At 43.8% G+C, this 27,989-nt stretch overlaps 2 protein-coding genes across 3 annotated transcripts in view; one reads left to right on the plus strand and one right to left on the minus strand.

Annotated features, from left to right (window-relative positions):
- The window catches only part of Rtf1 (RTF1 homolog, Paf1/RNA polymerase II complex component), a 58,936-nt gene extending 45,932 nt beyond the window's left edge, over positions 1-13,004 (minus strand). The window contains exon 1 of the mRNA XM_021640588.2: positions 12,795-13,004. Within this exon, the coding sequence (XP_021496263.1) occupies positions 12,795-13,001 (207 nt within the window). The 5' untranslated portion in view covers positions 13,002-13,004. The remainder of the gene's footprint in view (positions 1-12,794) is intronic.
- Positions 13,005-16,152: 3,148 nt separating this feature from the next.
- Positions 16,153-27,863, plus strand: Ndufaf1 (NADH:ubiquinone oxidoreductase complex assembly factor 1). 2 transcript variants are annotated; one of them, XM_021640558.2, is made up of 6 exons: positions 16,153-16,461; positions 16,559-16,778; positions 20,474-21,131; positions 23,665-23,850; positions 25,518-25,592; positions 26,592-27,863. In XM_021640558.2, the coding sequence occupies exons 3-6, from the start codon at positions 20,559-20,561 to the stop codon at positions 26,736-26,738; spliced, it is 981 nt and encodes a 326-aa protein (XP_021496233.1). In that variant the 5' UTR covers positions 16,153-16,461; positions 16,559-16,778; positions 20,474-20,558; the 3' UTR covers positions 26,739-27,863. The 2 variants fall into 2 exon arrangements, with proteins under 2 accessions (XP_021496233.1, XP_021496232.1); XM_021640557.2 differs by lacking the exon at positions 16,559-16,778 and having other exon boundaries at positions 16,161-16,461.
- The last annotated feature ends 126 nt before the right edge of the window (positions 27,864-27,989 follow it).

Here is a 27,989-nt window from a genome sequence, read left to right on the forward strand (position 1 = left end):
TCAGTGCTCTTAACCACTGACCCATCTCTCCAGCCCTTAAACACACATTTTTAAAAGCAGCATCTGGAGCAGGAGAGGATAAGTAATGTTTCTGAGCTGTATAACATACTTAGCAAAAGAAGTACACAAGAGAACAGGATTTGAACCTGGCAGTAGAATCTCGGCTCCTAAAACAGTTATGATTTACTAGTCTAAAATATTTTCTTTTGTACCAGAGAAGGAGCAGTTAATCAATATTGGTAGTAGCGATCCTTGATGATGGTAGTGCTAAACAATTAGAAGTGAAGAGCAGGACAGATTTTAAAGTAGCACACTGCTGCAAAGCACCTGTTTTCTTCCGCCAGTCCCTTTCTATTTTAGGAGTACCGTCCTTCCTTGTCCAGGATGAGAAAGTGACCTTCTGAGATTAACAGCTGACCCGCTTCTTCTACATAAGCAGTCTTGAGATGTCTGTCACTCTTCTCATGTCACTGGAGAATGAGCACCAGATTCTGGAAAGGCTAGGCGTCTCAAGAACAGCCCTCTGTGACCAGAGGTAACTACAGATTAAATATATAGTATGATAATATCTCTGCTTAATCCCTTAAAAATAATAGCTGGGCATGGTGGCACATACCTTTAGTCCCAGCACCGGGGAGGTAGAGGCAATTGGATATATCTGACTTTGAGGCCAGCCTGGTCTACAGAGTATGTTCCAGGACAGTCTAGGCTACACAGAGAGACCCTGTCTTAAAAAATCAAACCAAATCAAAAACAAATAAACAAAAAACTTCCCTTCATTCCACTATATGAAGGCATCCCAGTGTACATTACCTACCAGATGAAAACCACTTAGACTATTTCCATCTGGGGACAATTTCATGGTCATAGATTCCATTTCACCTAGATAAAATCTAAAAAACAGGATTGTATTTGAATTTGTCATGGTCTTTATTATTATCCTTCCCCCAAATGCAAAATTATAAACATAAATTTTATAATGTATTGTTATTATCTTTTTTTTTTTTTTTTTTAATTTTCAAGACAGAGTTTCTCTGTGTAGCCCTGGCTATTCCAGAACTCATTCTGCAAACCAGGATGGCCTCAAACTCGAGAGATCTGCTTGCTTCTGCCTTCTAAGTGCTGGGATTAAAAGTGTGCACCACTACTGCCTGACTAAACTTAAATTTTTTACGACATTTACTTGTGTGTGTGAGTGTACACAGTGAGGTTGTGGATGTCAAAGGACAACCTGTGCCAGTCAGTTCTCTCCTTCCGTCAGAACCTTTCACCTGGGTCTTAGAGAGTGAATTCAGGTTGTCAAGCTTGGCAGCAGGCACCTGTACCTGCTAAACAACCTTACATCGCTATGAGGACTGCAGAATTCCAGTTTTAATACCAACTCATTACAACAGGTATTTGGATACACTTGTGCTCTGGTTTGAATATGTTTTGTTCCCCTGAACCCTTGCAGTATTTTGTTGTTGTTCTGAGACAGAGTCTCACTGTGTAGCCCTGGTGGCCTGGAGCTCACAGAGATCTGTCTACCTAACACTGGGACTAAAGGCATATGCCACAAAACTTAGCTTCTTGCAGTAGTTTAATCCCCAGAGTAACTTGATGGTATTAAGAGGAGAGGAAGTTGCCAGGTATGGTGCACACCTGTGATCCCAGCACTCTGGGAGGCAGAGGCACTCGGATCTCTGTGAGTTCGAGGCCCACCTGGTCTACAAACCAAATCCAGGACAGTCAAGGCTACACAGAGAAACACTGTCTTGAAAAAAAAAAAACAAAACAAAACAAAAAAAGGAGAGGAAACTGATTTGGCTATGGTGTGCCTAAATGGGGTTTTGGGAAGTTACACCTTCATGACTGAAGCCTGCCAGCTTTTGTAAGCAGACAGACACATGGACTATTTATTTCTCCTACCATGATGTGGTGCAACCTGAGTCTGTACCATGCTGTTGGTTTCTAGCTTTCAAAACCGTGAGCTAAGCACACTTTTCTCCCTAAGAAGTGACCTAATTCATCAGAGTAATGAGATTTTGACTTCAGCTTGCAATCAAGTCCTTCACTGAAATAGCAGCTATTACATTCAGTAGATATTCATTAGAAGTCACTAAAACTGGGCTGGCAAGATGGCTCTAGTAGGTGAAAGGAAGCAGCCACTGAGTATGAAAACCTGCATTCAATCCCTAGAACCCATATGGTGAAAGGACAGAACCAACCACCTCAAGTTGTCTCGATACCCACACACCCATGCCCACACACACCCGTTATGTGGCACCATAAATCTGTAACTTCAGCACCTGGAAGACTAAAGAAATGACACAAGCTTGAGGCCAGCCTGGGTTGAAAGGATTTCCAGACCATCCTGGGCTAGAGAACAAGACCCTATAGCAATTAAAAAACAAAAACAAAAAGCAAGGTGAAGTGGAAGTTTCCGGTTTCTTTGAAGATTCAGCTGAGTCATGTGATGTTGCTGAACGATATCTTGAGAGCATGTGATATTCTTTTGGAGGCTGGCTTGTGAGAGGGCATGTGATGTTTTGCTGTGAGCTCTCTCAGGTGAGTGGTGTGACTTTGGCCAGCTGAGAACATCCCTGGGTGGACTCTGAGGAGAGGCGATACACAGAAGCTCACTGACAGTGAGACACGATTTTTGGATCAACACCGCTGCACTGATCTTCATGCTTTGACATAACTTAACTGAGTCTTGCGGCTTTCTCTGATTCATTCAGATCTTCTGAATCATGCCGATTCGTGTTGCTGCTTGGTGTTGGCCTTTGGACTGGACTGCTGGTATCCAGCCAACAAGAGTGGACACTTCTCAAGGAACTACTTCTAAGAAGGCCCACAACCCCCTTTGCCTAATATCCTTTTTTCTCCCCTACCTCTGGTCAGTGGGGAGAAGGGAGGTAGAAGCTTTTAAGAACCCTAAATAAGAGGTTTGGTGAAAAATCTAAGCCTACAAAGAGGTTCCAGTTGTACTAAAAGCAAATGTCTTTCCACCAATGAGCAAACATACCTGACAGGCTTCCACACTGTGCAGCACATCAGCCACAGCACGACGACAGTGTAGAGACAACAAACACCTTCACAGTGTGAAAACTTGCCCTCTCCTTTCAGAATTCAATACAGAAAGCTACTGGGGAACTTCTGGCCAAATTACTCTACTCTGTGGCTTAGCTCTTTATAGCCTGAGGGCTTTTAGGTACAGATGGCTAGAACAATGTGACAATGAAATGTCTCCATAATTCCGCACACAGGAAGAAGTTATTATTTTTATTTACATGTGTGTATCTGTGTGTGTGTGACTGCAGGACAGAAGAGGGTGTAAGATCCCCTGGAGCTGAAGTTACAGGTCGCTATGAGCCACCTAACAGGGGTACTGGGAGCCAAACCTGAATCCTCTGGAACTGTTTAGCCATCTCTCCACCTACAACACGAAGAGATTTTTAGAGGGTGATTTATTTGGTAACTGTACTGATTTGATATCACATTTTTTTTTTAAAATGGTCCACACACATGGGGAAAACTGAGAGTAAGACAAGAAAATAAGATAAAGAAGTCAGTTGACAAAGCTAAGGCCTAAGAAGGAAGTGAATCAAGAATGTAGGCGCCTACCTGCCCAAGCAGAGTGGGAAAGGAGGGCATGCAGGATTCCCTACTGAGAACTCCAGGACAGCTAAGGCCATCAAGCTGATGCTGGCTCAAAGAACTGAAAGAGAAACTGTTACTGATGTTTAAGCAAGGGAGAGGGGCGGGGAGCAGAGGGGATGAAACAGGTGGGTGGGAGTAAAAAGACAGTGTATCAGAGGATTACAAAGCAGGGTCAGGGGTAGCGATTTTATCTGAAGGCAACAAGAAACCACCAAAGGTGGGAAGCAGCGGTGTAACCCTACCCACTGAGGATTTGAGGAGCCCCTGGGGCCAGGGTGGAAGTAGAGGAGTCAGCTCACCCCGCCCTCAGCAGGTTAGTGGCCTGACAAAGCAAGCAGCCACGGGGGATGAAGAAAACTGGGAAGTCCCAAACAGTGTTAAGAACAATCCACAGTATGTTGTATTATGGCTCACAGAGACACTGGCAGAGGAATGTAATTCAAAGAGTGGGCACTGGTTATTTACTGAGAGTAAAGAGGAGGGCTGGAGTGACGGCTCAGAAGTTAAGAGCCCTGGCTGTCCAGTGAGGGCCAGAGTTCAAATCCGAGCAACCACATGGTGGCTCTCATCCATAACGAGATCTGGTGCCCTCTTCTGGCGTGCAGGCATACATGCAGGCAGGACATTGTATAAATCATAGATAAACAAATCTTAAAAAAAAAAATAAAGAGTGAAGTGGAGTGTGGTGAAGCGATTGCTCAGCATGTGAAGGTGCTTGCTGCCAAGCCTGACAACCAAAGTCCCATCACTGGGACTCGCAAGCCAATTCCCAGAGGCTGTCCTCTCACCTTCACGTGCATGCACACGAAACACCAAAGGGCAAGTAAAATAAAACCCCAGCCATTAAGAAGAGACCGCGATAGAGCTCAGTTAGCAGAGGGTTTATCTAGCGTGTACACGGTCTGATCCCTCACACCATATAAACCAGCTATGGCGGCCCACACTTACAATCTCAGCACGGAGAGGTACAGACAAAAGATCAGAAGCTCAAGGTCATTGGCTACATAGCCTGGACCACCGTGGGCCCTGTCTCAAAACAAACAAACCCTTCTTTTTCTGTTTCTAAGGTTTTTGTTTGGTTTTACTATTGCATCTGTTTACTTCCTGTGTATGGATGCATGCCAGCAGGCCCCTACACACACATGTGTGCCAGAGCGCACATGTGGAGGTCTGCGGACAATGTGCTGCAGTTCTTTCCTTTCACAGTGGAGGTCCCAGAGACTGAACTCACGTCAGAAAGCTCGAGCAAGTGCCTCTACCTGCTGAGCCGTCTCACTGGACCAAACAAAACCCTTCTGAAGCACTAATTTCCAGAGTAGCAGTGTAACAATCCCTTAAATTCCACATAATCAACACCCAATGTTTCAAATTTCCAGCAAAGTTATTATAAGTGGAGGAAAGAATATGGAGCTCTGGAAATGTCTCAACTATTGCAGAACTTGTATGTCACGTCAGAGTGGGCCAGGAAGAAGAGAGAGGGTCTGCTGACATTCCACGGCATTTCCCTTCCCCTCATTTCTTCTATGAGATGATTCTGCCCAAATTCAGAGTAGGGCTCCATGCCTCAGCTAAACCTCTCTGAAACACTCTCACTGATATACCCAAAGCTACCACTTCCAGGTGATTTTGTTGTGGGGTCTCATGCAGCCCAGGCAGGCACCAAATTCACTATGTGTCTCTGAGTCCCTTAATCTCCCTGCCTCCACCTCCCTACTGTGGTATTACAGGTGTCTTACCAGGACTGGCTTTCCTCCCCTCCCCTCCGTGTGTGTGTGTGTGTGTGTGTGTGTGTGTGTGTGTGTGTGTGCGCTTCCTTAGCTCTATGGTTTTCAACTTTTTAAAAAGTATGTTTGTTTATTTACGTGTGTACAGGCTTGAGTTCCATGGCATGTAGGTGAAGGTCAAAATACAACTTGCAAAAGTTGGTTCTCTCCTTCTGCCATGTGGGTCCCAAAGACTGAATTCAGGTCATTAAGCTTAGGAGCAGATGCCTTTACCTGAGCCAGCTCAGGGGCTCCCCCTTGGTCTTTGGAGACACTGTTACTATACCTTTGAAACTGGCTTCCGACTTTTAAGTGTCCTACTTCAGCTGAGAGTAAGGGAACTTTAGACAAGCACCACTACACGAGGCTAAAGACTTATTTGTAATCCCAGTTTGCAGTAAAATTAAGTTATACATCTATCACATAGATAAATGAAATACAAGTTTATTGAAACAATACTTATAATATCCAATAAACGTGAGGTTTTCTATTCAAGTTTATCTTTACTCCTTAATGTTGCCTATAATCCATTAACCTTGACTTCTCCATCCTCAGCTTCTGCTTCTATAGCTAGGTTAGGTGGTTCACATCTGTAATGCTAGCACTTAGAAGACTGAGGGAAAAGGACTGCCATTAATTCAAGGCCAGTCTGCATTGCAAAATGAGATCCTGTTTCAAAAAACAAAACAAGATGCAAAAAGAACCTAACCCCGAGTTTCACATGTGCAGCTTCTTCATTCGCTCTGGGTCCCCCCCTCCCCCCAGTTTTATGACAGGGCTCAGCCTTTCCTGCTTGGCTTCGTCTATACATACTGGCCCATCAAAAATAAAAACAGAACAATCTCTCTCCCCTTTATTCTTCAGTCTCCTAATCTCCTTTCTAAAACATCTGCTCCAGGTCTCATAGGCCAGTAAACGCCCCATATATATTTGCCCTTCCTTCATAACCTACAGTCGAAGTTTAAGAGAACGACTCCAAGCAGTTTGCTCTTTCTCTGCCAACTCTCTCTCTCTCTCTCTCTCTCTCTCTCTCTCTTTCTCTCTCGTCCTTGAAGGAGGCAAACACTTCTGTTTCTTTCATCTAGCCTAACATGTTTGTTGAAAAACAACAATCTCTACTCTTGAATGAACAATAAATATACCAACAGGGCCAAGTCTAAAGTGAGTTTTAGGCTGATGAGATGGCTTAGCAGAAAAGGGTGCATGCCTCCAAGGCTGACAGTCTGAGTTCGATTCCCAGATCCTCAGAACCTACACTGTGGAAGAAGAGAACCACTTATACACTCTGGTTTCTAAACATGTGCCCCCACCCACATAAAGAAAATATTTGTTAAAAGTTTTTTAAATGGTTTTTGTCTTTTCCTTAAAAGCTTTGGTATCAGAGCTGCATAAGGGGTTGGAGATAGAGATCAGTGGTAGAGAGCCTACCTAGCATACCTAGAGTGCCTGGGTTCAATCAGGAATGAACACACAGGCACAGACTGACAGACAGACACACGCACACAGAGAGAGAACTAATCAGAACTGCCAAAAGACTTCACTCTTCTCTAACCATTTCCAAATAAAAGCCACATGAAGTTAGTAAACTATTTACAGCAAGCTATGTAACATTGTTGTACAAACTTAAAACTTCACAGTTACCATCGGCACCCTTTACAGTGGCATTACAGCCTTCAAAATCTGCCTCTGCCTAACATAAGACAGTATTAATAAAAAGATTAACTTTTAAATTTCCCAAGTCTTATGAGCAATATTTATAGAAGGATACTTTATATCAATGCTAAGCAGAGGTCCTAGAAAATATCTAGAGGGCCTACCCAAGATAAAGACTACTGCTTTTTTTCAGCAGGGGGGTTGGAACCTAAAGCCTCCTGCACACTAGTGAACACTCTAACACTAAATCTTTCTAGCTCTCTTTTTGCCTTTTGAGATGGTTTCACTATGTTGCCTAGTCAGTTTAGCTGTCAGCTTACTCTACAGCACAAGCAGGCCCTGTGATTCCTCTGCTTTGGCCTGAGTAGAGTGGCTGGGACTATACAGGCTGTGCCACAAGGCCATCTCCAAAAACAACTTTGATTGCTGCCACTTCAAGTTGATGAGCAAAAACAAACCAACAAAAACAATATAGAATCTATGAAACAGGAATGGTGACTCACACTGTAATCCTGGCACTTGCAAGACTGAGGCAGGCAGACTGTCATTTTTCAGGCCAGCCTAGCTACAAGTGAGGAGAGAGAGAGACACAGATAAGACAGACAGACAGACACACATACGCACACACAGAGAGAGAGAGAGAGAGAGAGAGAGAGAGAGAGAGAGAGAGAAAGAGAGAGGGAGAGAGAGAGAGAGAGAAGGAGAGCGGGTAGGAGGGAAGGAGAAAAAAGAGGGAAAGAGAGAAGGTGAGAGAGCAAAGAAGAAGGGAAGGAAGGAAGGAAGGAAGGAAGGAAGGAAGGAAGGAAGGACAGACTGAAATGAATGAGTCTTATTATGTAGTCTTGTCTGTCCTTGAACTCTTGCTCCTCCTGCTTCAGGTTCCTGAGTGCTAGGATTACAATTGTGCACTCCCATGGAAAGTTAGGGCTGAATAAAGCACCAATGACAAGTACCCTGCAATTTAAAAATGGGAAAGGAATAATGTGGGCAAAAGGAAAACCCTCCAAGGCTTGAAAGTAAACCTTAGTGGCAGGGCATGTGCCTAGCATGTGTGACGCCTTGGGTTTGATTTCCAAGGTTAAACTTGTATGAATGTACACACACATATACAAAGACCCTCCAAAATTAAAAAAAAAAAAAAAAAAAGATCAGTTTTTTAGCTGGGAATGCAGGTTCAGTTGGTACAGTGCTTGCCCACTATGTGGGCAAATCTCTCTAATTCCATCTCCAGCACCACATAATATGGTGGCACACACCTGTGGCCCTACACTTGGGAGCAGAGGTAGTTAAGAAATGAAGACAGCCAGATCATCCTCAGCTACCATACTAAGTTTGAGGCCAGCCTGAGTTCCATGAGACTTCTTTCATCTCTAAACACACAAACACGCATGCATGCACGCACACACACACCTTACCAAGAAGAAAGAATGAATGACTTAAAAAAAAAGAATCTCTAGGGCTGGAGAGATGGCTCTTCCAGAGGACCTGGGTTTAGCTCCCAGCAACCACATGGCAGCTCATCATTATCTGGAACTCCAGTTCCAGGGGATCTGACACAGTCTTCAGTCCTTTGCAGGCACCACGCATGAATGTGGTACACAATCATACATGCAGGCAAAATACCCAAATACATATTTAAAAAAAATTAAAAAGGGGAGGAGATGGCTTAGTGATTAAGAGCACTAGCTGCTCTACCACAGGACCCATTCCCAGCTCCCACATTACAACTTACAACTGTATATAACCCTAGTTCTAGAATATCCAACACCCTCACACAGACACGCAGGCAAAACACCAATGTAAATGAAATTAGAAATAAATAAATATATATGTATATGTTTGTGTGTGTGTGTATATGTGTATATGCACACACACATATTTTAAAGCACCTTCTAGTGACTAGGTATACAGCTCAGTAGCAAAGCATGTACTCGGTATGCATGATGTCCTGGGTTCAATGCTAGCAGCAGCAAAAAAACAAAACAAAACAAAACAAAACAAAAAAACCCACAAAAGCCATCCTACCAATAAAATCACATTAGAGATTTAAATGAGCTAGCAGTTTTGGCACTTTAAACACCTCTATCAAGTTCTCTGGCTTACATGTATGCCCTTAACTTAGATATATTATAGGAAACACAAGCAGCTACTTCCCTCCTCAATGAGTTACAATGTCTTACTAAAAAAGATGAACTTGCAAACAAACAGTGGTCTCAATCATGAACATAAATCATAATTGCCTGGCCTGTACCTGTTACAAATATAGAATCCAGGACTTTGGTCTCTGGGGTCTGACTTAGTAGACCGGAGCTAAGAGCTATGCCTCTCAAGCCCCCAGTCATACAAACTATTGGCTTTATAGCCAGTCTACACCTTAAACATGCAACCCAACCTGGCTTCAACACTGCTTCCTCACCTCCCTTCAAAACATGCCAAGTTGGAGGTGTTAGAGTAATTCCGACATAATGGCATGGATCCGCACTTGGCAACTAAGGGACAAGGCCTCCTTACTAACTGTGCATAGACTCCTATTAGACACTTGCACATCTGTCATGGTTTATTCTTTCTCCAAGGACCATCAACTAAACAAGTCCAGTGTCAAACCTCCAATGAAAACTCGGCATTTGGTGGCACAATCCAAGGCCAAACAGTCAGGAAAGGCACAGAAGGCTATGGTTACATTTGTGGAGTCCTAAGATCCTAAAATCAGGTTGACTATAAATTCCTAAAAGACTCTCGTAAGGCCATCCAGAAGACAGAGATCTTTCTCTTTAATTTCTCTGAGAGCCTGGCACAGTACTAAAGAGACAAAAACAAAACAAAACAAAACAAAAAAAACCAAAAAAACAAAAAACCAGAAGGTACTGGTGCCTCTTTTAGAATGTGCAAGGAAAGGGCCTTTTGATCCATTTCCCATCTGATAGCAAACATGCCAACAATCATTGCTGTTAAAATATTTTTGGTACTACTTAGAATTTCACATTCTTTTTTCAGATATTTAGAATTAAATCTAAAGTTGTACTGTCCTTCACTTCCTAGCTTGGAAAACCTTTTTAAAAAAGATTTATTTTTATTTTGTGTATTTGAAGTGTTTTTGCCTATATGTCTGTTTATGTACCATGTTTGGACCTGGTGCCTTGGGAAGGTCAGAAGAGGGGATCTGATGTCCGGGACTGAACCCAGGTTCTCTGCAAGAGCAGTATGCTGATTTTACCCCATTCTCCAGCTCCTAAAAATGCTCTTTGTAGAGCATTCAGGTGAAATATCTCTGTCTACCACCAATGGAAATACTCCACCCAATCATTCATCAGAATTCTGTGGGAAAATCATTAAGGTCAGAATAACTGGCAGTTTGGTTCATTCCTCTAGGGAAGCCTTAACAGGGCTTTGCCAAGCACTGTAAACAATCTTTCTAATTGAATTGATAAGCATTTAATGTTCCTTAAAAAAAGTGAGTTTTAGCAACTGGGAACTGGCCACAAAGCATTATTCTCTAGCTGGATATGAAGCTGGGCCTGGTGATAGCTCAAGCTTGCAACCCCAGAGCTCTGCAGGGTGAGGCAGGAGGACTGTAAGTTTAAACCCGCATGGACGACATAGCAAAACCCTACTCAAACACAAGGTTCTAGAGAAACGGCTCAGCTCTTACAGAAGCTTGCTGCTTTTGCAGAAGACTTGGAGGCAGTTCCCAGCACCCACATGACAACTCACAACTGTCTGTAACTCCAGCTCCAGGGAGTCTAATATCCATTCCTGAGCTCTGTGGGCAACACGTACACACATGAAGAAAAACCACTCATAGACATTTTTTAAAAATCAAATAAGTATTTTTAAAAGCCCACATTATTTTCACTTTGCAACTTTGTTACAACTATACAACCTCATGTAGTATTTTTATAGTATATTTTATGTAATATGTAATATACTTGTAAATGTTTGAATTAAATTCCATTTCTACTACTTACCAGTGAATTACTTTAGCATCTTTAATCTTGTTTTCTTTATATGTAAACTGGGAAAAATAAGGTCAACTTAACCATGACTTGAAAATGTGACCACGTAAATTGAGCACTTAATCAAGGTATCTAATTTATTACAGATATAATATAAACAAAAACATCTACACTCCATAGACCACAAAACAGAGGGGCAGAGGCATGATATAAATTCGACTCTTCCTGCCAGTCTAAAAACTCTTATCAATAAAACTTTTATAGACAGCAGTACATTTTCAGCAGATTTCAGGAGCTTTTCAATGAAAATGCCTTTAATCTATTCACTCAGTTCTTATCCCTAAACAGGGTTTCCTGTCCTTGGATAGTCTTCCTATTGGCTCTGTTACTTTCCCACCTCTCTATCACCATTTCAAAAGTTTTTTTTTGTTGTTTTTGTTGTTTGATCATGCCTGTAACCCCTCTGCACTTAAGAGGTCAGGGCAGGAGAACTGGCTTAGCTCAATGAGAGACTACCTTATAGTTTGAAACCCTGTATCAAAAAGAAACTTGGGGAAGGGGGTGGTCTTTTCTTTTTAAAACAAAACTTAGCAGTACTTCCCTCTTAAAAGCCTCCCCCTTTCAAGCCCTAATTCAACCTGAGAACTCTTGTCTTTACAAGAGTGCTTCCAAGCCTTTTATACAAAAACTTTGTAGTTTATACCAACATTAAGATTACACATTTGTTGCATGCAACTGTCCAATTTAACACACAAGGCTGATGTTATGTCTCTGTTTTACAGCGGAGACCAACGGTACACGGCTAGAAAGCAGGTAGGATCCAGAATTTCAGACTGCGAGCTCAGTACTCTATCTACTCCATTTATAAAGCTACTGTATTTTATATACCCTTCCTTTAGGTCATGAAACACGGAGGAAACAATCTTTGTATTTCCTGATACCATCAGAGTACTGCTACAAGAAGAGCTTCCTCTCTGCAGCGTTTTCTAGAGGACAGAAGCAATGCGGGGTACTCCAAGACACTCTAAAGCCACAAGTTACTTTCAATACTTGCTCCCCGATTTCCGAGTGAAAAAGAATTCCATGCTGCTGCATAAAAAAGGGCTGAGCTTGGGCCACAGTCCCTGTACGCTGCCCCACACTTCACAACTTCCAGTCATCTACCCTCTTTCCTCCTCCCAAGAGTTTTTGTCAGACATCTCAACGGGAACCCATTTCGACCGTCAGTGACCCTGGTCTCCTACAGTTAAGTCTTCCTCCCAAAGCACCGCGGAGACTCTTCGGGACATTTGTGGGTGTCCGTCCTAGGTCCACATGCCTGGTCTGAAAAACTTCATCTACGAGAGTCCACCCCAGGCTCTTTTTCCCTCCCACCACCCCAAGCTCTAACCCTTGCACCTCCTCCAAAATCTCCCAGCCATTGGTGTTGGCGGGCGATACTTCCTACCTTGCCTAGTCCGGATCTCTCCCGGTCTGCAGTCGTGACGCCCTGATCCGGCCCAAGCAGACAGCGGCCCCCTTCAGTACCCTAAACCCCGAGGCCCATCAGCCCGATCCCTGCCCCGCCTCCCGGCCCAAGGCGCCAAGTCCTAAGGAGCTCCGTCTCCAGGCCTGGCCCGGGCTCCGAGGGCCTAAGACTCAGCAGGGAGACAGGAAGGGGCTGCAGTAGCGGGACACCAGGCGGGCCGGGCGCTCAGGCCGGGCGGCTCCCCGCTCCCAGCTCCTGTGGCCAGGACTCAGCCCTCCCGCTCCGACGGCCCGCGCCTCCGCGGCCTGCCCTCACCTGATCCAGGTTCTCGTCGCTGCCGCTGTCCTCCGTATCCGAGTCGATCACGACACGGCCTTTCCGCTTCTTTACCATGGTGGTCCCCCGGCTCCCACGCCGGACGCCGCCCGGACTCCCCTCTTGCCCGCCTGCCAGTGGGACCGCCACTGCCGCCACCACCACCGCCGCCGCCGCCGCTCGACCCACACAAAGGCGACCGCGCATGCGCGCTCCGCTCCGCCCCTGACCCCGCCCCCAGCCTGCCTCACGCCGTTCGCCGGCGCCTGGCGCCCCGCCCCGCCCCACCTCCTACGCAGCGCGAGGGACGGAGCCACGCGCCTGTAGGTTTCGGGCGGGAGCTGCCGGGTCTCTTTCCGCGGGCCGGAAGCTTCTGCAGGGCTGGTGCTGCCCGTGGGCTCCCTGCTGGAAGCGAATTTGAGCCGCCAGACCGGGATCCGCTCTGAGAGAACTCATGCATCTCCAGCCTTGGAGAGCGACCGCGGGCGCCGGCCACCTGCGTGGACTCCAGTCCTGCCCGGAACATGCGGAGGGCATGGATGGAGGACTGCCTGCCTGGGCTTAAATGACAGCCTAACTGCGACCCCAAAAGAGGGAAGAATATTTCGATAGATAGTATTGTGGGCAGAGGTCCTGCCGTAATAAAGTTAGTTTCGGGGAGCTCTGGCTCAGTGTGGGGAAGCAGCAGGTGTCGGGGGTGTGGAATAAGCTGAGAGGATGCGCCCGAGAGAAGCTGTGTTAAGGAATTTCAAACTCCCTTGGTCGGCCTCTCTCTTTGGAAAGGAAAAGCGATGTCTTCGATACGGAAGAGGATGAGAATAGAGGAGATGGATTCTGGATTCATTGCTAGGTAGAATCCCTAGGATTTGAGATAAGTTGTTGTGCAGGAGAAGCGTGGGTTTCAGATTCTAGTTTAGGAAGATGGGTGAAAGCTAGATCAAGAGAAGAAAATAGAGTTTGGGAGGAGGGTTGTAGGAAATGTTTTATGTCTGAATTTGACGTCATTTGACACTAGAAATGTATTTATATATAATATTTATGTACGGCAGGATTTATATTATTAAGGAGTATAAACTAATTTGAGGCTGTTCTCAAGCCTTCTTAGAGCCCACTCGTTCATTCATTCTGATAGAGAACATTGGAATTCAAGTCTTCCTTGGCCAGGTTGATAAGCTCGCTCTTTCTTGCTCACTATCCCACTTAGACTCCGTAAGTTTATTTTTCTTAGCTACAGTACACTTCACAGATTCCTTACCAGACGTGCTGATGTAAACCCGTAATTCCAGCTACTTGGAAAGTTAAGGCAGGAGGAGCATAAGGAACACACGTTCAAGGCCTGCCTCAGGCTGCATAATGGGTTTAAGGCTAAGACCCTCTCTCAATAAATAAATAAACCAGCAAACAAATAAATGCCGAGTGGTGGTGGTGCATGCCTTTAATTCCAGCACTCGAAAGGCAGAAGTGGGCAGATAGATCTGAGTTTGAGGCCAGAGGTCTACAAGTCAAGTCCCAGGGCAGACAAAGCCTTTACACGGAGAACCCCTGTCTTGAGAAAATATATAGTAATAAGAAAAAGAAGAGGACGAAAATAAAGTGTTGGATGATGTAGCTTAGTACTTACAAGTATCTGTAAGGCACCAGGTTCAATCTTCTGTATTAAAACCAACAATTCATAAGTGCGTGCCTCAAAATAGCAATAGTCCTGGCACTGGGTAGGCTGAAGCAGAAGGGTCACATATTTGAGGGTAGCTTAGGCTACACAGGAAGACCCCATAAATATACATATATATTAGGATGAAGGAAGCAAACTAAATAAAACCCAGGTAGCACTTTACTCCTGAAGAGTTTTTGCATCTGTCCCCAGCACATTTCGCACACAAAGTCCATGGCCAAGATTATCCAAAAGGGCCACAGAAGCTCCTGAATTTCTAGGCATCCTTATGGCTGGTGCCCTCTGGTAAGGACACTAAATGTGTTCACAGAATTGCTGAAAAGAAAGCCATAATATAATCAATGAATTTTAACTATGGTCTTTAGGAGAAGTCTGTTGAATTGTGAGCCATCTACAAGGGGTCCTCTAAGAAATCAGGGACAAGTTATTGAGACTAATCAATGTCTACTTTGAGGGAATAACTGTCCTCCCTAAATCCCTCTTGAATGTTTTCCAAGATGCCAATCAGCAAAATGAGGACAACTGAAACTGCTTCCCTGCTCTCTGTCTTTGAGTTCTTAAAAGCTTTAAGTGAGTTACTCCAAAAATGGGTGTTCAGAAAACGCGTCAGTTATAATTGTTCCACTTTGGGGGTAGCCAGGTAGAGTGATCTAGACCTGTAATCCCAGCACTTAGAAAGTAGAGGCAGAAGGATCAGGAGTTCCAGGCCAGCCTCCGCTGCATAGTAATTTCAAGACCATCCATGCTAGATGAAAGGATAAATTTACTGAAAACCACGTGAGGGCTAACAAGGTGATTCGTTGAGTAAAAGCCTTTGCCATGCCATGAAAGCCAGATCCCCAGATCCCATTCATGAGGGAAGGAGAGAACTGACTCCCAAAAGTTGTCTTCTGTCCTCAACTTTGGAGCACTGGCACACATGTAGGCACACACACACAGAGACTAACAATAATAATTTTTTTCTTAATTAAAAAATAGCCAGACATGGTGGCTTAGACCTATAGTCCCAGCACTCAGGAGGCAAGTAGTTCTCAGTGACTTTGAGGCAACCTGGTCTTCATAGTAAGTACAAAAAAAAAAAAAAAAAAGAACTGATTTTTAATTTTTTTTTTTTCTTAACAAATGGACCATCTCTCCAGCCCCTTCCTTTTCATTTTTAATTTGGCTTTTCTTTTGTTTTTCGAGACAGGGTTTCTATATGTAACCTTGGCTGTGCTGGAACTCACTCTCTAGGCCAGGCTGGCCTCGAACTCAGAAATCTGGCTGCGTCTGCCTCAAGTGTGGGATAAAAGCGTGCGCCACCGTTACCCAGCTCTAATTCGGCTCTTTTAATTGGCTTATTGAGGACTGATGGCTGGAGTTGACTTGGGACACAGGTTGTGAACCCCAAGTTGGGCAACACCTTAACAGAAGCGTGCAGAAGGTATGCAACAGCTCTGCTGGGAGTCCTTGGGACACAGTTGAGGAAAGCCAGGTCGCAAGGGACTGCAGGGAAGCGGAGGCACGAGTGGCCAGGCAACGAAGAGGCGTTAGCAGCACCGAGACCCTATTTGAAAGAAGAGGACTGGTGTTTGCATACGAGGGCGGGATGCAAGGAGAGCGAAAAGCTCGCTCGCAAGTAACAGGAAATTTCAGAAAGCGAACGCGCTGGGAACTTTGTAGACCAAAAGCCTGAGGTACCACCTTTAGAATCCTCTCTGGTACTCACTCTGTGCTGCCTGAAACTCTTGTGTACCTAGTTTGCTGCGGGACGAGAAAAGTAGCTGTACCTCTACCGGAAGTGTGGCGAACCCGGCGAGAAAAATAGATGGACTGAGCGGAAGCCGAGGTGAGTGGATCCTTCGTACAGTTGGAAACGATAGAAGTCGAGAAGCCTTTGAGCGCCTTGACAGGCGAAGGTTGAGCGGCTTCCTGTCCTCGCAAGCGCCTGGCTTCCGGAGGTTGGGGACGTTGTCGACTCCGTGCCCGGCTAGGGGTGAACGCCTGCTCTTCAGAGTGAGTTCTACTGTGTGAACTAGAATTAATGTAATTGCGGAATCTCCTTTTCTTTCTTTCTAACCACCCCCACCCCCGACGGGGTTTCTCTGTGTAGACTTGGCTGTCCTCGACTGACTTTGTAGACCAGGCTGGCCTCGAACAGCGCTGCGCCAGCCTCTGCTTTCATAAGTGCTGTGATTACAGGCGTGAGCCACCGCGCCCGACTGAATCTCCTTTTCTTTCGTCTTTGTACTTGGAATAATACTAGTAATACCTGCCTCAGGGTTATTGTGAGAAGTCGATAAAAACGCACGCGGAATAGTTTCTGGCACACGGTAAGCCTTAGATCTATGATCATTGTACTTAGCAGTCCAATCATACTACTCGGAGCGTAGTCAAAATTCACTGTTAGCTTCGGACCGGTGTCGTCCAGTTCCTGGGTTTGACTGTGTTTACTGCAAGAAATTATTAAACAAAACACGAAGTTGTAGTATTATTAGAAAAGTAGTAAGACATCTGAATGTTTGGAAAACGCGGTTAAATAATTTAGTTATAAACCTATCATTTTACCTGCTTACTACTTTAAGCCCTTTCCCGTCTCAAAAAATTTTGTCTTAAAATAGTTTTTCTTTCCTTCTTTTTTTTTTTAAAGGGTCACATTATGTCTAGCCTGACCTTGAACTTTCTATGTATCAGAAGATGACCTTAAACTCTTGAATCTTTTGTCTCTGCTTCCCAAGTTTTGTATCTGACCAGGACTTTGGTATTTAAAAGGTGTTCTCCATGAGCTAACAAGGCATCACCTGGGAGGTAGAGGCAGGAAGATCAGGAGTTCAAGACCAGCCTGGGCCACATGAGACTTTTACCAAAGGAGGGGAATAAAAATGAGAATCTCTTTGGCTGGGCACAGTAATAAATGCCTGTAATTCTAACACTTAGAGGTTAAGGAAAGAGGAGTAGAAGAAATTCAAGGCCTCTATCTACTTTATCAGAAGCTCATTTTTATTAAAATTGTCAGGTGATTTAAAGGCACTATAAAATTTAAGAAACACCTTGTTCAGGATAATTATATAGGCATGGTAAGGGCCACAAGGTTCCGAACCCTGACGCTTGTGACAGATACAGAAATGTGGAGCTGTTTGTTCAACAAATATTAAAAGTCTCCAGAATGCTGAACATCATACTGGCACCTGGAGGTACAACACTGAATGTTCAGCTCTTACTGCTAGTCTGGGTTAGGGAAAATTGGCGAATGAACTAACTGGTCTGTAAACTGTAGCTGGAAATTTCTAAACTCAGGATTCACTGAACCCAGGATTCACTGGGAATGATTCAGAGGGGCACTATTCTCCCAGTAACATGGCTAACTAAGTCTCAAAGCTATGTTATCCAGGTAGAATCAACAGACAACGTTCTTGGCCTAAGGGCAGCAGTTAGCTAAGGCCTGTCACTCTGGAGGTTTTGATTGGATCACTGTTAGGTTTCTTTCTTTCCTTTTTTTTTTTTAAGAGTTATTTATTTATGTATACAGTGTTCTGCCTGCATGTACACCTGCATGCCAGAAGAGGGCACCAGATCTTGTTATAGTTGGTTGTGAGCCCTCTTGTGGTTGCTGGGAATTGAACTCAGGACTTCCTTTATGTGGATTCCAGGATCCAAGTTATATTGTCAGCACTTTACCTGGTGAGTCATCTTACCAGACCTCCACTGCCTTTTAAATTAAAATTTCTTGTTTTGTTGCATTGCGCTGACTAGTGCTGGAATCTTATTTAGTATTGTTTTATGGTGTTGGAGATAAGTGGAAGGAGAGAACTAAGGCCACAAAAATTGTCCTTTGTCCTCCATGTACTTGGCAGTTACTCTATACAGAGTGACAGTATCAGGTCTTAGATCTTCATTTATATATTTTGGGTGTTGAGACAGGAGGAAGACAAAGAAACTAGCGTTGTATGTTTTATTTCCTCCCAGGACTAGCTGGAATGGGGGGTGTGTTCTGCCCTTCTGGTTCACTCCTTAAATGTTGGGATTAGAGGCAAAGTTGATACTTTATTAGAACAGTAGGAATAACACTGTTAGTGTCTTACTTAAAGGGAACAGCATTATCTAATGAAAGGACTCAAGGTCAGGGTTTTAATTCCAGTTTTAATACTGGGTAACATTATGGCTTTGGACAAGTCTTTTGGTGTGTTTTCCTATAAAGAGGAAATACCTCACTGATTTGCCTCACAGGATTCTTTTTATTTATTTAAAATTTATTTGTATTATGTGTATGCGTGATGGATGTATATAGCACATATGCTGTGCTGTAGGCGTGGAGGACAATTTGAGGTGATCTCTCCACCAGTTTTATATAGGTTCTAGGAATTGAACTCATGTTGCTAAGCTTGTTCGGCAAGCATCTCTACTCACTGAGCTGCCTTGCCCACCCTTATCTCATATGATTTTTCTGTGGATTCAATGAGATAATATATGTCAGAAAATCTGTAAAGATTAATAGTGAGGTTTAAATGTGGTAGAATTATTTCGGTCTCCCATCTTTTTATCTATCTATTTATTTATTTATTTATTTATTACTTTTTACTTTTTCAGTTGTTCAAAACAGTCTTATATAGCTGGGAGTGGACTTGAATTTGTTATATAGCCAAAGATGACTTCCTAGCTGGGTACAGTGGTGCATGCCTGTAATCCTAGCATTCAGGGAGGCAGAGGCAGGAGAATTGTAGTGAGTTCAAGGCCAGTCTGGTCTGCAAAGCAAGTCCAGGTCAGCCAGAGAAACCCTGTCTTGAAAAACAAACAAAGCAAAGATGACTTCCTGATCATATTGCCCCCCCATCCCCCGCAGGGAGGAGCGGCCTTACTAGGCCACAGGTAAGGACACTGTAGCCAGTCCTGAAGATACCTGATAAGCTAGGGTCAGATAGAAGGAGAGGAGGACCTCCCCTATCAGTGGACTTGGAAGGGGGCAGGAAGGAGATGAGGGAGGGAAGGGAGGATTGGGATGGAAAAAGGGAGGGGACTACAGCTGGGATACAAGTGAATGACCTGTGATTAAAATAAAAAATAAATAAATTTTAAAAAATGATAACTGATAGCAGTGGGGCCTTGGCCTATGAATTTGTTAGACACAAAGATCTTGGGGAATCTCATGAAGTGTATGGACTCAGAGAGCCGCCTTACAACTATCATCCCATTTCATCCTCAGAAGTTGTTCTCGGAGCAGATAGGGGCCTAATTGCTGAAGAGAGAGAGGCCTCAAAAGATCAACTGGTTTCTGTGAGGGCAAACTGCTTTCTGATGTTGTTGTTGTTTTGTTTTGTTTTGAGACAGGTTTCTCTGTGTAGCTTTGGCTGTCCTGGACCTCCCTCTAGGACCAGGCTGGCCTTGAACAGAACCAAGTATCAGTACAGCTTTTCTGACTGTGCAGTGATCACTTTAGCCCTTCTTTTTAAAGGAGAAGCACTAACATCCAAAGTCATCTGCCCAGGCTCTAGACTGGATTACTTGAGTATTTTCCTTTTTAGAACCTATTGTTTCATTAAAAGCCCAGAAGAAAAAATTTAATAACAAAATAAATAAAGACCACAAGAAAAAGCTGCTTTAAGGTTGACACAAACCTCTGGAAGTAGCTTGTGGCACACACTTGAATTATTTGGGGGTTCCTGTGTACTGAGGATGTGCTTTTTTTCATGCTGGTAGTTTTGTTTTGTTGGGTGACAGGGTCTCATGTAGCCCAGCTGGCCTTGAACTCACTATATAGCTGAGGATGACTTTAAACTCCTGATTGTCTTGCCTTTGTCTCCCAAGTGCTAGGGTTACGGGCATATGTTACCATTACTAAGCCATATTAGTTTTTTTTTTTTTTTGTTTTTTGTTTTTTCAATAGATAAGATAGTACTCTGCTTCTCATAGCCGCTGCTGAATAAATTAGAAAAAAAATTATGAATTTCACAATGCATGGTTTCTGTTGAGTTTGAACTTCTGATACATTCATTCATCACTGTGCTGATAACTAATGTTTCTTCTCTTATAGGTAGAATCTGGCTGATTGCTGAATTGATTGATTTTTTTTTTTTATCAGCCCAGGGAAATAGTTACATTTTGACTTTTTACTTACAATGGCTTCCATTCACAAATTACTGACTGGTACTTATATTCATAGAACGTTCCTGAAGTCAAGGACTGCATTGCACCCATTTGTGGGTATTCGCTTTGTAGGCTATTCCAGTAATCTTCAGAAACAAGTGGCTCCTGCCGACAGCGCTTCCCAGCAGAGAAAGACTGAAGAGGGTGTTCAAGAACATCACCACAAAGAGGTTGCTGTGGATATAACTTCTTCTGACAAGAAACCTGAACTTAGTTTTGAAAAAGCAATTAGAGAAGAAATAGTGGAACATTTTAGGCGTTTGAAGGATGAAATTGTGGCTCATTTGATAGGTCCAGAAGGCCGCCCACTACAAGAGGTCCTAATGGAACAAGCCAAGGTTGTCTGGAAGTTTCGTGGAAAAGAAGATTTGGATAAGTGGATAGTGACTTCTGATAAGACAATTGGAGGCAGAAGTGAAATATTCTTGAAAATGAGCAAGAACAACCAAAGTGCCCTCCTTTATGGAACTCTGAACTCTGAGGCACCTCAAGATGGGAACAGTAGCCAAAGTGGATACTGTGCGATGATATCCAGGATTCCAAGGGTAGGTGAGACATAGAAGCATTTTCTAGTGATGTTAATTGTAGCATGAACTGTAACAGCTTGCCTCTCTGTAAATGAACACATCTGTTTTGTTATATACAGGTATCTTGCCACCAAATAGGGACCAATAACCACTTGGCCTGAGTGTAAAAGGGGGCGGTAGTTCCTTGTTCCTGGGCATTGTTTTGGATGTAAGAAGAATGGTGTGTGTCTGAGAATCCTAAGAAGATAGTCTTTGAAAACTATCTGGGGAGATTTGCATCTCCAGCTTGGACTAAAGTACTGTCACCCTCTGGCCTTTGTTTTTGGTTTTGAAACAGGGCTTCATGCAGCTCAGGCTGGCCTTGAGCTAACTGTAGCCGAGGATGACCTTGAGCTCGTGATACTCCTGCCTTGACCTACATACTGGGATTAAAGGGGTGTGCCACCATGTCTGGTATTAATATTTCATATTACTATGCTGAGGGCTGGGGAGGTGGCTCAGTCGTGCAAGCATGAGGACTTGAATTTGGATCTCTGATACACATGTAAACATATGTATGTTTAATGACCAAGTATACATATCTGTTGTTATTTTACTGTATCTATGTTATGATACACGTGGATACATACTATTGCTTCTGATTCTAGTACCATATGATCAATCTAGCCCTTCTTTTTTGTTTTTTGTTTTTGTTTTCAAGACAGGGTTTTCTGGTTAGCCCTTGATACTGGCTGTCCTGGACTCGCTTTGTAGACCAGGCTGGCCTTGAGCTCACAGAGATGCTCCTGCCCTGCCTCCCTGAGTGCTGGGATTACAGGCCTGTGCCACTACGCCCAGCCTTTCATCTCTTCTCTGTAACTTCCCTCTCTCACAGTGAGAAATCTTTATCCTGTTACCATCCACTTGTCCAACTCCAGTAAATATAAATGCAGTTTTAGAATTTTTATAGTTGTGCTTCCCGGATTGGTCTGGAGCTCCTGAGTTAAGTGATCCAACAGCTCCTGCCTCCTAAGCAGATGGGATTGCAGGCATGCTCCACCATGCTTCGTGTCCATTCTGCACTGGGGATCAAACCCAGGGCCTTCAGTGTTCTCTGAAAGGATCAGACACTTAGCTACACCCCAGTCCCAGCTTCAGAATTCTTAACCCCAAACCCCGGCAGAAATCACATGTTAGAGAGCAGTGCGCAAAATGGGCCTAGTGATGCAGGCCTATAATCCCAGAGGTGTGGGAGGTAGAAGCAAGAGTTTTGCCAATTCAAGGCCTGCCTAGACACCTGAGTGCTCTCGGGGCTCACTGTTTTTCTAGACTGGCTGGCCACTGAGCCCCTGCGGTCTGCCTCTTTCCACCATCCCCTCTTCTCCAGTGCAGAAGTTACAGGTGTATGCTGGGAATCTGAACTCAGGTCTTTATGCTTTTCCAGCTCTTGTGGGGTCCGCTTAAACCCAACATAACTCAAACACCATGTCAATGCACATGACAAAAATTGATTGCAATCAAGCTGCTGCTGATTGATCAGGGCCGCAGAACAGACTAGGGAGCTGAACTTAGCTTTTTTTTTTTTATTTTATTTTATGTAGATGAGGGTTCTATCTGAATGTATGCCAGAAGAGATCATCAGATTCCAGTGTAGATGGCTGTGAGCCACCATGTTGTTGCTGGGAATTGAACTCAGGACCTCTGGAAGAACAGACCTCTGAGCCATCCTTCTAGCTTCTGAACTGTGAAGGGGCACTGTACAGCATATTTAAAGGATGAAACCAGAAAGCGAAGAGAGGTGGTGAGCTGTAGCATTGTCCAATAGTATTTTGACATAAGGGGATGAGCAAGAGAGTTTCCATCAGTTAGGAGTTGGTTCCTGGGCCTGGAAACATGAACTGTCTCCTGGGAACATAAAATTGTCCCTGAACTGTCTGGACTCAGACAACTGTTTCCATACAACAGAAGCTGTTTAGCTATTGTGAAGTCCCCAGCTCCCTAGCGCCTGGCACTTTGAACTTAGTTTCTCCCTATGATTAAATGGAATCTGAAAAGTGGTAGTACTTAGAATAATTTTCTTTTGCTTGTTCCCAACAGCAACAAGCCATCTTTTAACCCTCATGATTTTTAAAACTTGCCCTTGATTTTTGATGGGGCATGACAGTTGTCATAAGATGGACCCCACAGAAGCCATTGTTCCTTAGAACCAGAAAGGAAAAGTACATTAACTTCCACTTGGCAAACATTGTTCTAGGATAATCATGCCTTGAACATTATGTTAGAAACGTATGTCAGTATTTTGTACTAAAATAATGATGCCCAGGTTTATTTGCCTCCTTGTAGAAAATATACATAGAATGCCATTTGGGTCGCCAAGATGGCTCAGTGGGAAAGGCACTTGCTCCTAAACCTCTGGAACCCACATGGAGAAGGGAAAGCTTCACTACAAAAGATGTCCTCTGGCGTCCATATGCATCCCCTCCCCCCAGTAATAAATCATACTCCCATCTTGGTATGATTCATCTTTTTCTAACAGTGGAGAATGAGCTAAACTTGCCTTGCTGTCTCTTAGGGTGCCTTTGAAAGGAGGCTGTCTTACGATTGGACCCAGTTCAATACGCTATATCTCCGGGTCCGTGGGGACGGCCGTCCTTGGATGGTGAATATCAAGGAAGACACAGAGTATATCCAGAGGAAAAATCAGATGTACAGTTACTTCATGTTCACCCGTGGTGGGCCCTACTGGCAGGAAGTCAAGGTAAAATTTCAATTCTTCAATGTTATGAAAATGGGAGCTATTGAAATTATGGTTACATCGTAGTTTACTTTTTCATACTAATAACTCATATAAAATAGAGGCAGAATGAGTAAAAGTAAGAGGACCTTGGGGGGAGACTTAAAAGACAAATTACTTTTTTTTTCTTTTTCCATTAATAAAAATGAGCCAGGCATGGAAGCACATACTTTTAATTTCAGCACTTTGGAGGCAAAGGCAGGCAAATCTCTGTGAGTTTGAGGCCAGCCTGGCCTATATATGAGTTCCAGGACAGTCAGGTATATATATATATAGACCCTAATTTTAAATTAATTTATGTAGAGATATGTGTCCTAGTTTGGTTTCTATTACTGTGATGAAATAACTGTGACCAAAAGCAAGTTAAGAGATAAGGGTTTCTTTCACTCACCTTCCATATAATAGTTCATCATCAAAAGTAGTGAGGGACTCAAGTAGGGCAGGAACCTGGAGGCAGGAGCTGGTGCAGAGGCCATGGAGGGATGCTGTTTACTGGCTTGCTCCTCATGGCCTGCTCAGCCCTGCTTTCTTATAGAAACCAGGACCACCAGCCCAGGGGTGTCTCCATCCACAATGGGCTGGGCCCTCCCATCAATCACTAGTTAAGAATATATTTCAGGAGAGCTGGCTGTGGTGGCGAAGGCCTTTAATCCCAGCACTTGGAGTCATGGAGTCGAGTCAAAGACAGGCAGATCTCTGTGAGTTCAAGGCCAACCTGATCTACAATGCGAGTCCAGGACAGCCAAGGCTACACAGAGAAACCCTGTCTCAAAAAAAAAAAAAAAGAAAAGAAAGAAAAGATCATGCTCCAAAGGCTTGCGTATAGCCTGGTTTTGTGGAGGCATTTTCTGAGTTGAGGTTTCCTCCTACAGTTTGTGTCAGGTTGGCATAAAACTAGTCAATATAGTATGTTCGCTTACTAACCAATATGTTAGTATGTAAGTGAGGCAAGGGATGTGTGAATGTTTGGCAGGTAGGTGCTCTACCACTGAGCTACATCCTGCCTCATTTAAAAAAAAAAAATCAGTCTTCAGATTTTGCTTTTTTCCTGTGATACAAGTAACCAGCAAACTCCCACCCTCACACTGTACAAGGGCTGCAGAGCCAGGGCTTCTGGCTCGCTCTGAGAGGGCTTCACCGCCCAGCCCTTTGGTTTTTATTTTGAGGACGTTGCCTGTGCTGGCCTGGAATTATTATCTTCTTCCTTTACCCTCTCAAGTAGCTAGGATTCACAGGCCTATTAGCTCTGTGTATGTGTATGTATGCACACACACAAACACTCATACACACACCTGTTGCTTATGTCTATGGTAAAGTGCTAAATTTAGTAGTTCAAGACTAGAGTGAGCAACTTTCCAAAGAACTAGCTATTTCTTATACCTGGATTTGTTTTACTTATTAACTTACCTACTTATTGAAATGTGAACAACAATATTTCTTACTCTAGCCATGAACTACTGAATTTAGGTGATTTTTCTGCCTTAGTTCCTGAGTAGCTGGGAGTATAGCTTTAGCATATGTAAAATATTTAGAGATGGAATTGAAATATTCCTTTATCATTATGGTTCCAACAAATGCCTCAAATCCTCATGTTGCAGCTCTAAAATAACTCCTTTCTTTTTTTCCCCCAGATTCCTTTCTCAAAATTTTTCTTCTCAAATCAAGGAAGGATACAAGATAGCCAGTACCCACTTCTTCTGGACAAGGTAATGTTTTCCACTCAGAATGATGCCTTCTTTAGTGAACTCCAGTTGCTTTGAGGGCTAGCAAAGATGGTAGATGAAATATTAAAATTCCTACTCAGGCTCCTCTATTAGGACAGAAGCCAACTTGGGCCTCTGTCCTGGGGGATGTTAGTGTAATTCTGTTTTCAGCATGCTTCATTTTAGTTTAGCTTTACAGTAAGAGTTCAGAAGAACCTCAAGGAGCTCCATTAAGAGTTGATGCTAGGGCTAGAGAGATAGCTCAGAGGTTAAGAGCACTGTCTGCTCTTCCAGAGCTTCTGAATTCAATTCCCAGCTGCCACATGGTGGCTCATAACCATCTACATTGGGATCTGATGCCCTCTTCTGGCATGCAGGTGACCTACAGATAGAGCATTCACATATGTAAAAGAAATAATTCTTTAAAAAACAAAGAGTTCATGCTGTACTTACTCTCTTAGGGGGCTACTCAGAGGGGAGGAAAGGAAGGACAAGATGGGGTTGGAGAGAAGTCATTCAAGTATGCTAGGTCACTCCTTAAGTCCCAGCACTGGAGGGTGAAGGAGGAGGGTCTCAGAGGTTCAAGGCCAGCTGTGGCTATATGCCAAGTTCAGGGCCAGCTTGGGCTATATGCAACCCTGTCTAAAAGAAAGGAGGAGGAGAAAAAAGGCAGTCTTGCTGGGCACGGTGGTGCATGCTTGTAATCCCAGCACTCAGGGAGACAGAGGCAGGCGGATCTCTGTGCTAGCCTGGTCTACAAAGTAGACCAGGACAGCCAAGGCTACACAGCAAGCCCTGTCTTGAAAAACAAAACAAAACGTAAAAGAAAGCAGTCTTATATTTGTGCTTATAACTTAATACAGCAAGTGAAAAGTATAACACCCTGAGGGCTGGTGGTGTGAAGACGCCGCCAGTGATTTGCTGGAGGCATGTGAGACTTCAGGAAATCATCCCTACATCAGTGTGTGAGACTCTAACCAAGCTCTCTTGTTTTATATTTAGATCTCTTCTATAGGATTCACCCTGGCTGACAAGGTGGATGGACCATTCTTTCTGGAAATAGATTTTATTGGTGTGTTTACTGATCCAGCCCACACAGAAGAATTTGCTTATGAGAATTCTCCTCTTTTACAAAGACTTTCCAGATAGAGAACTGAACTGGGGATAGATTTGAGTAAACTAAGTAGAGTGGTGATCACAAAATATAGACCAAGTAAAGCCTTTCTCTATACCACCTCCCTCCAGCCTTTCTCTGCTATGCTGAGAGCTGAAATGGAGTGCAGGGCCTCATGTATGCTAGACAAATAGGAGCTATGCGCCTGTCCCCAAATGAGCATTTGTTTAATGGTAATAAATGTTGCTATATATTCCTTAATGTTAAATGATGTTGCTTAGAGAGAGAAGGTAAGTGAGAACCCACATGAAACCAGGGCTGGGCTTTAGCTAACAGAGCCACAATGTAAGGAACACATTTGCCAGGTAAGTTGCTACAGGAGCATGTCCTATGTAAGGAGACAGTTTTCAAATAGGTGTCTTTGGGGCAACTGTGGTTGATCGTATACCACTCCACCCTTCTGTGTCCTGACTGGCCTTTGAGGAAAGGAGCCTGCTAAATAGTGTGAAGATAACTACACCATGGAAGTCACTGGGAAATGGGATACCTATGTAGAGAGCTTGCCTTCCAACGACATCTGCTTAGTAGTTATTTCATCTTACATACCTGTTGCTGATGGGAGAGAGACTATGTTTGCTGACGAGCCCCATTCATTAAAAAAATGTCACAGAGGGGCTGCAGAGATGGCTCAGCAGAGTACCCAGGTTCCATTCCCAGCACCTGCATGGCACCCCAGAAGTGTCTATTCTAGGGGATCTGACAGCCTCTTCTGGCCTTCATGGTCACTAGTCTCACCTGTGATGCACAGACATACAGGCACTCAGAACACCCATATGTATTAAATGAAAGGCATTTAAAGGCTTGTTTTTATTTTATGTGCATTGCTGTTTTGCCTGCTTGTATTGTCTGTGCACCATGTCTCTGCAGGTCCATGAAAGCCAGAAGAGGGTGCTGGATCCCTTGGAGCTGGAATTACAGACACTTGTGAGGCAGAACAGCACCCTAGGAGACAAAATTTCAAATAAGATATTCAAGGAAAGAACATTTTTAGCATCTTGCCCAATATCCATTTAATATATTTGCATGTTATTATTCTTAAATTTTGACAGTTTTATTTAGGTATAATTTATGCAATATAAAATTAGCCTATCTATGTATAATTCAGTGGTTACTCTTTAATTCATGTGTGCATGGGTATTTGTGTAGTCTCATGTGTATGAGTGCACATGCATGTGTACCTGCTTGTAGCGATCAGAGGACAGCCTCGGGTGTCATCCTCAGGAATG

The sequence above is a fragment of the Meriones unguiculatus genome, chromosome 18 (genome assembly GCF_030254825.1).
Source record: "Meriones unguiculatus strain TT.TT164.6M chromosome 18, Bangor_MerUng_6.1, whole genome shotgun sequence".
NCBI lineage: Eukaryota > Metazoa > Chordata > Mammalia > Rodentia > Muridae > Meriones > Meriones unguiculatus.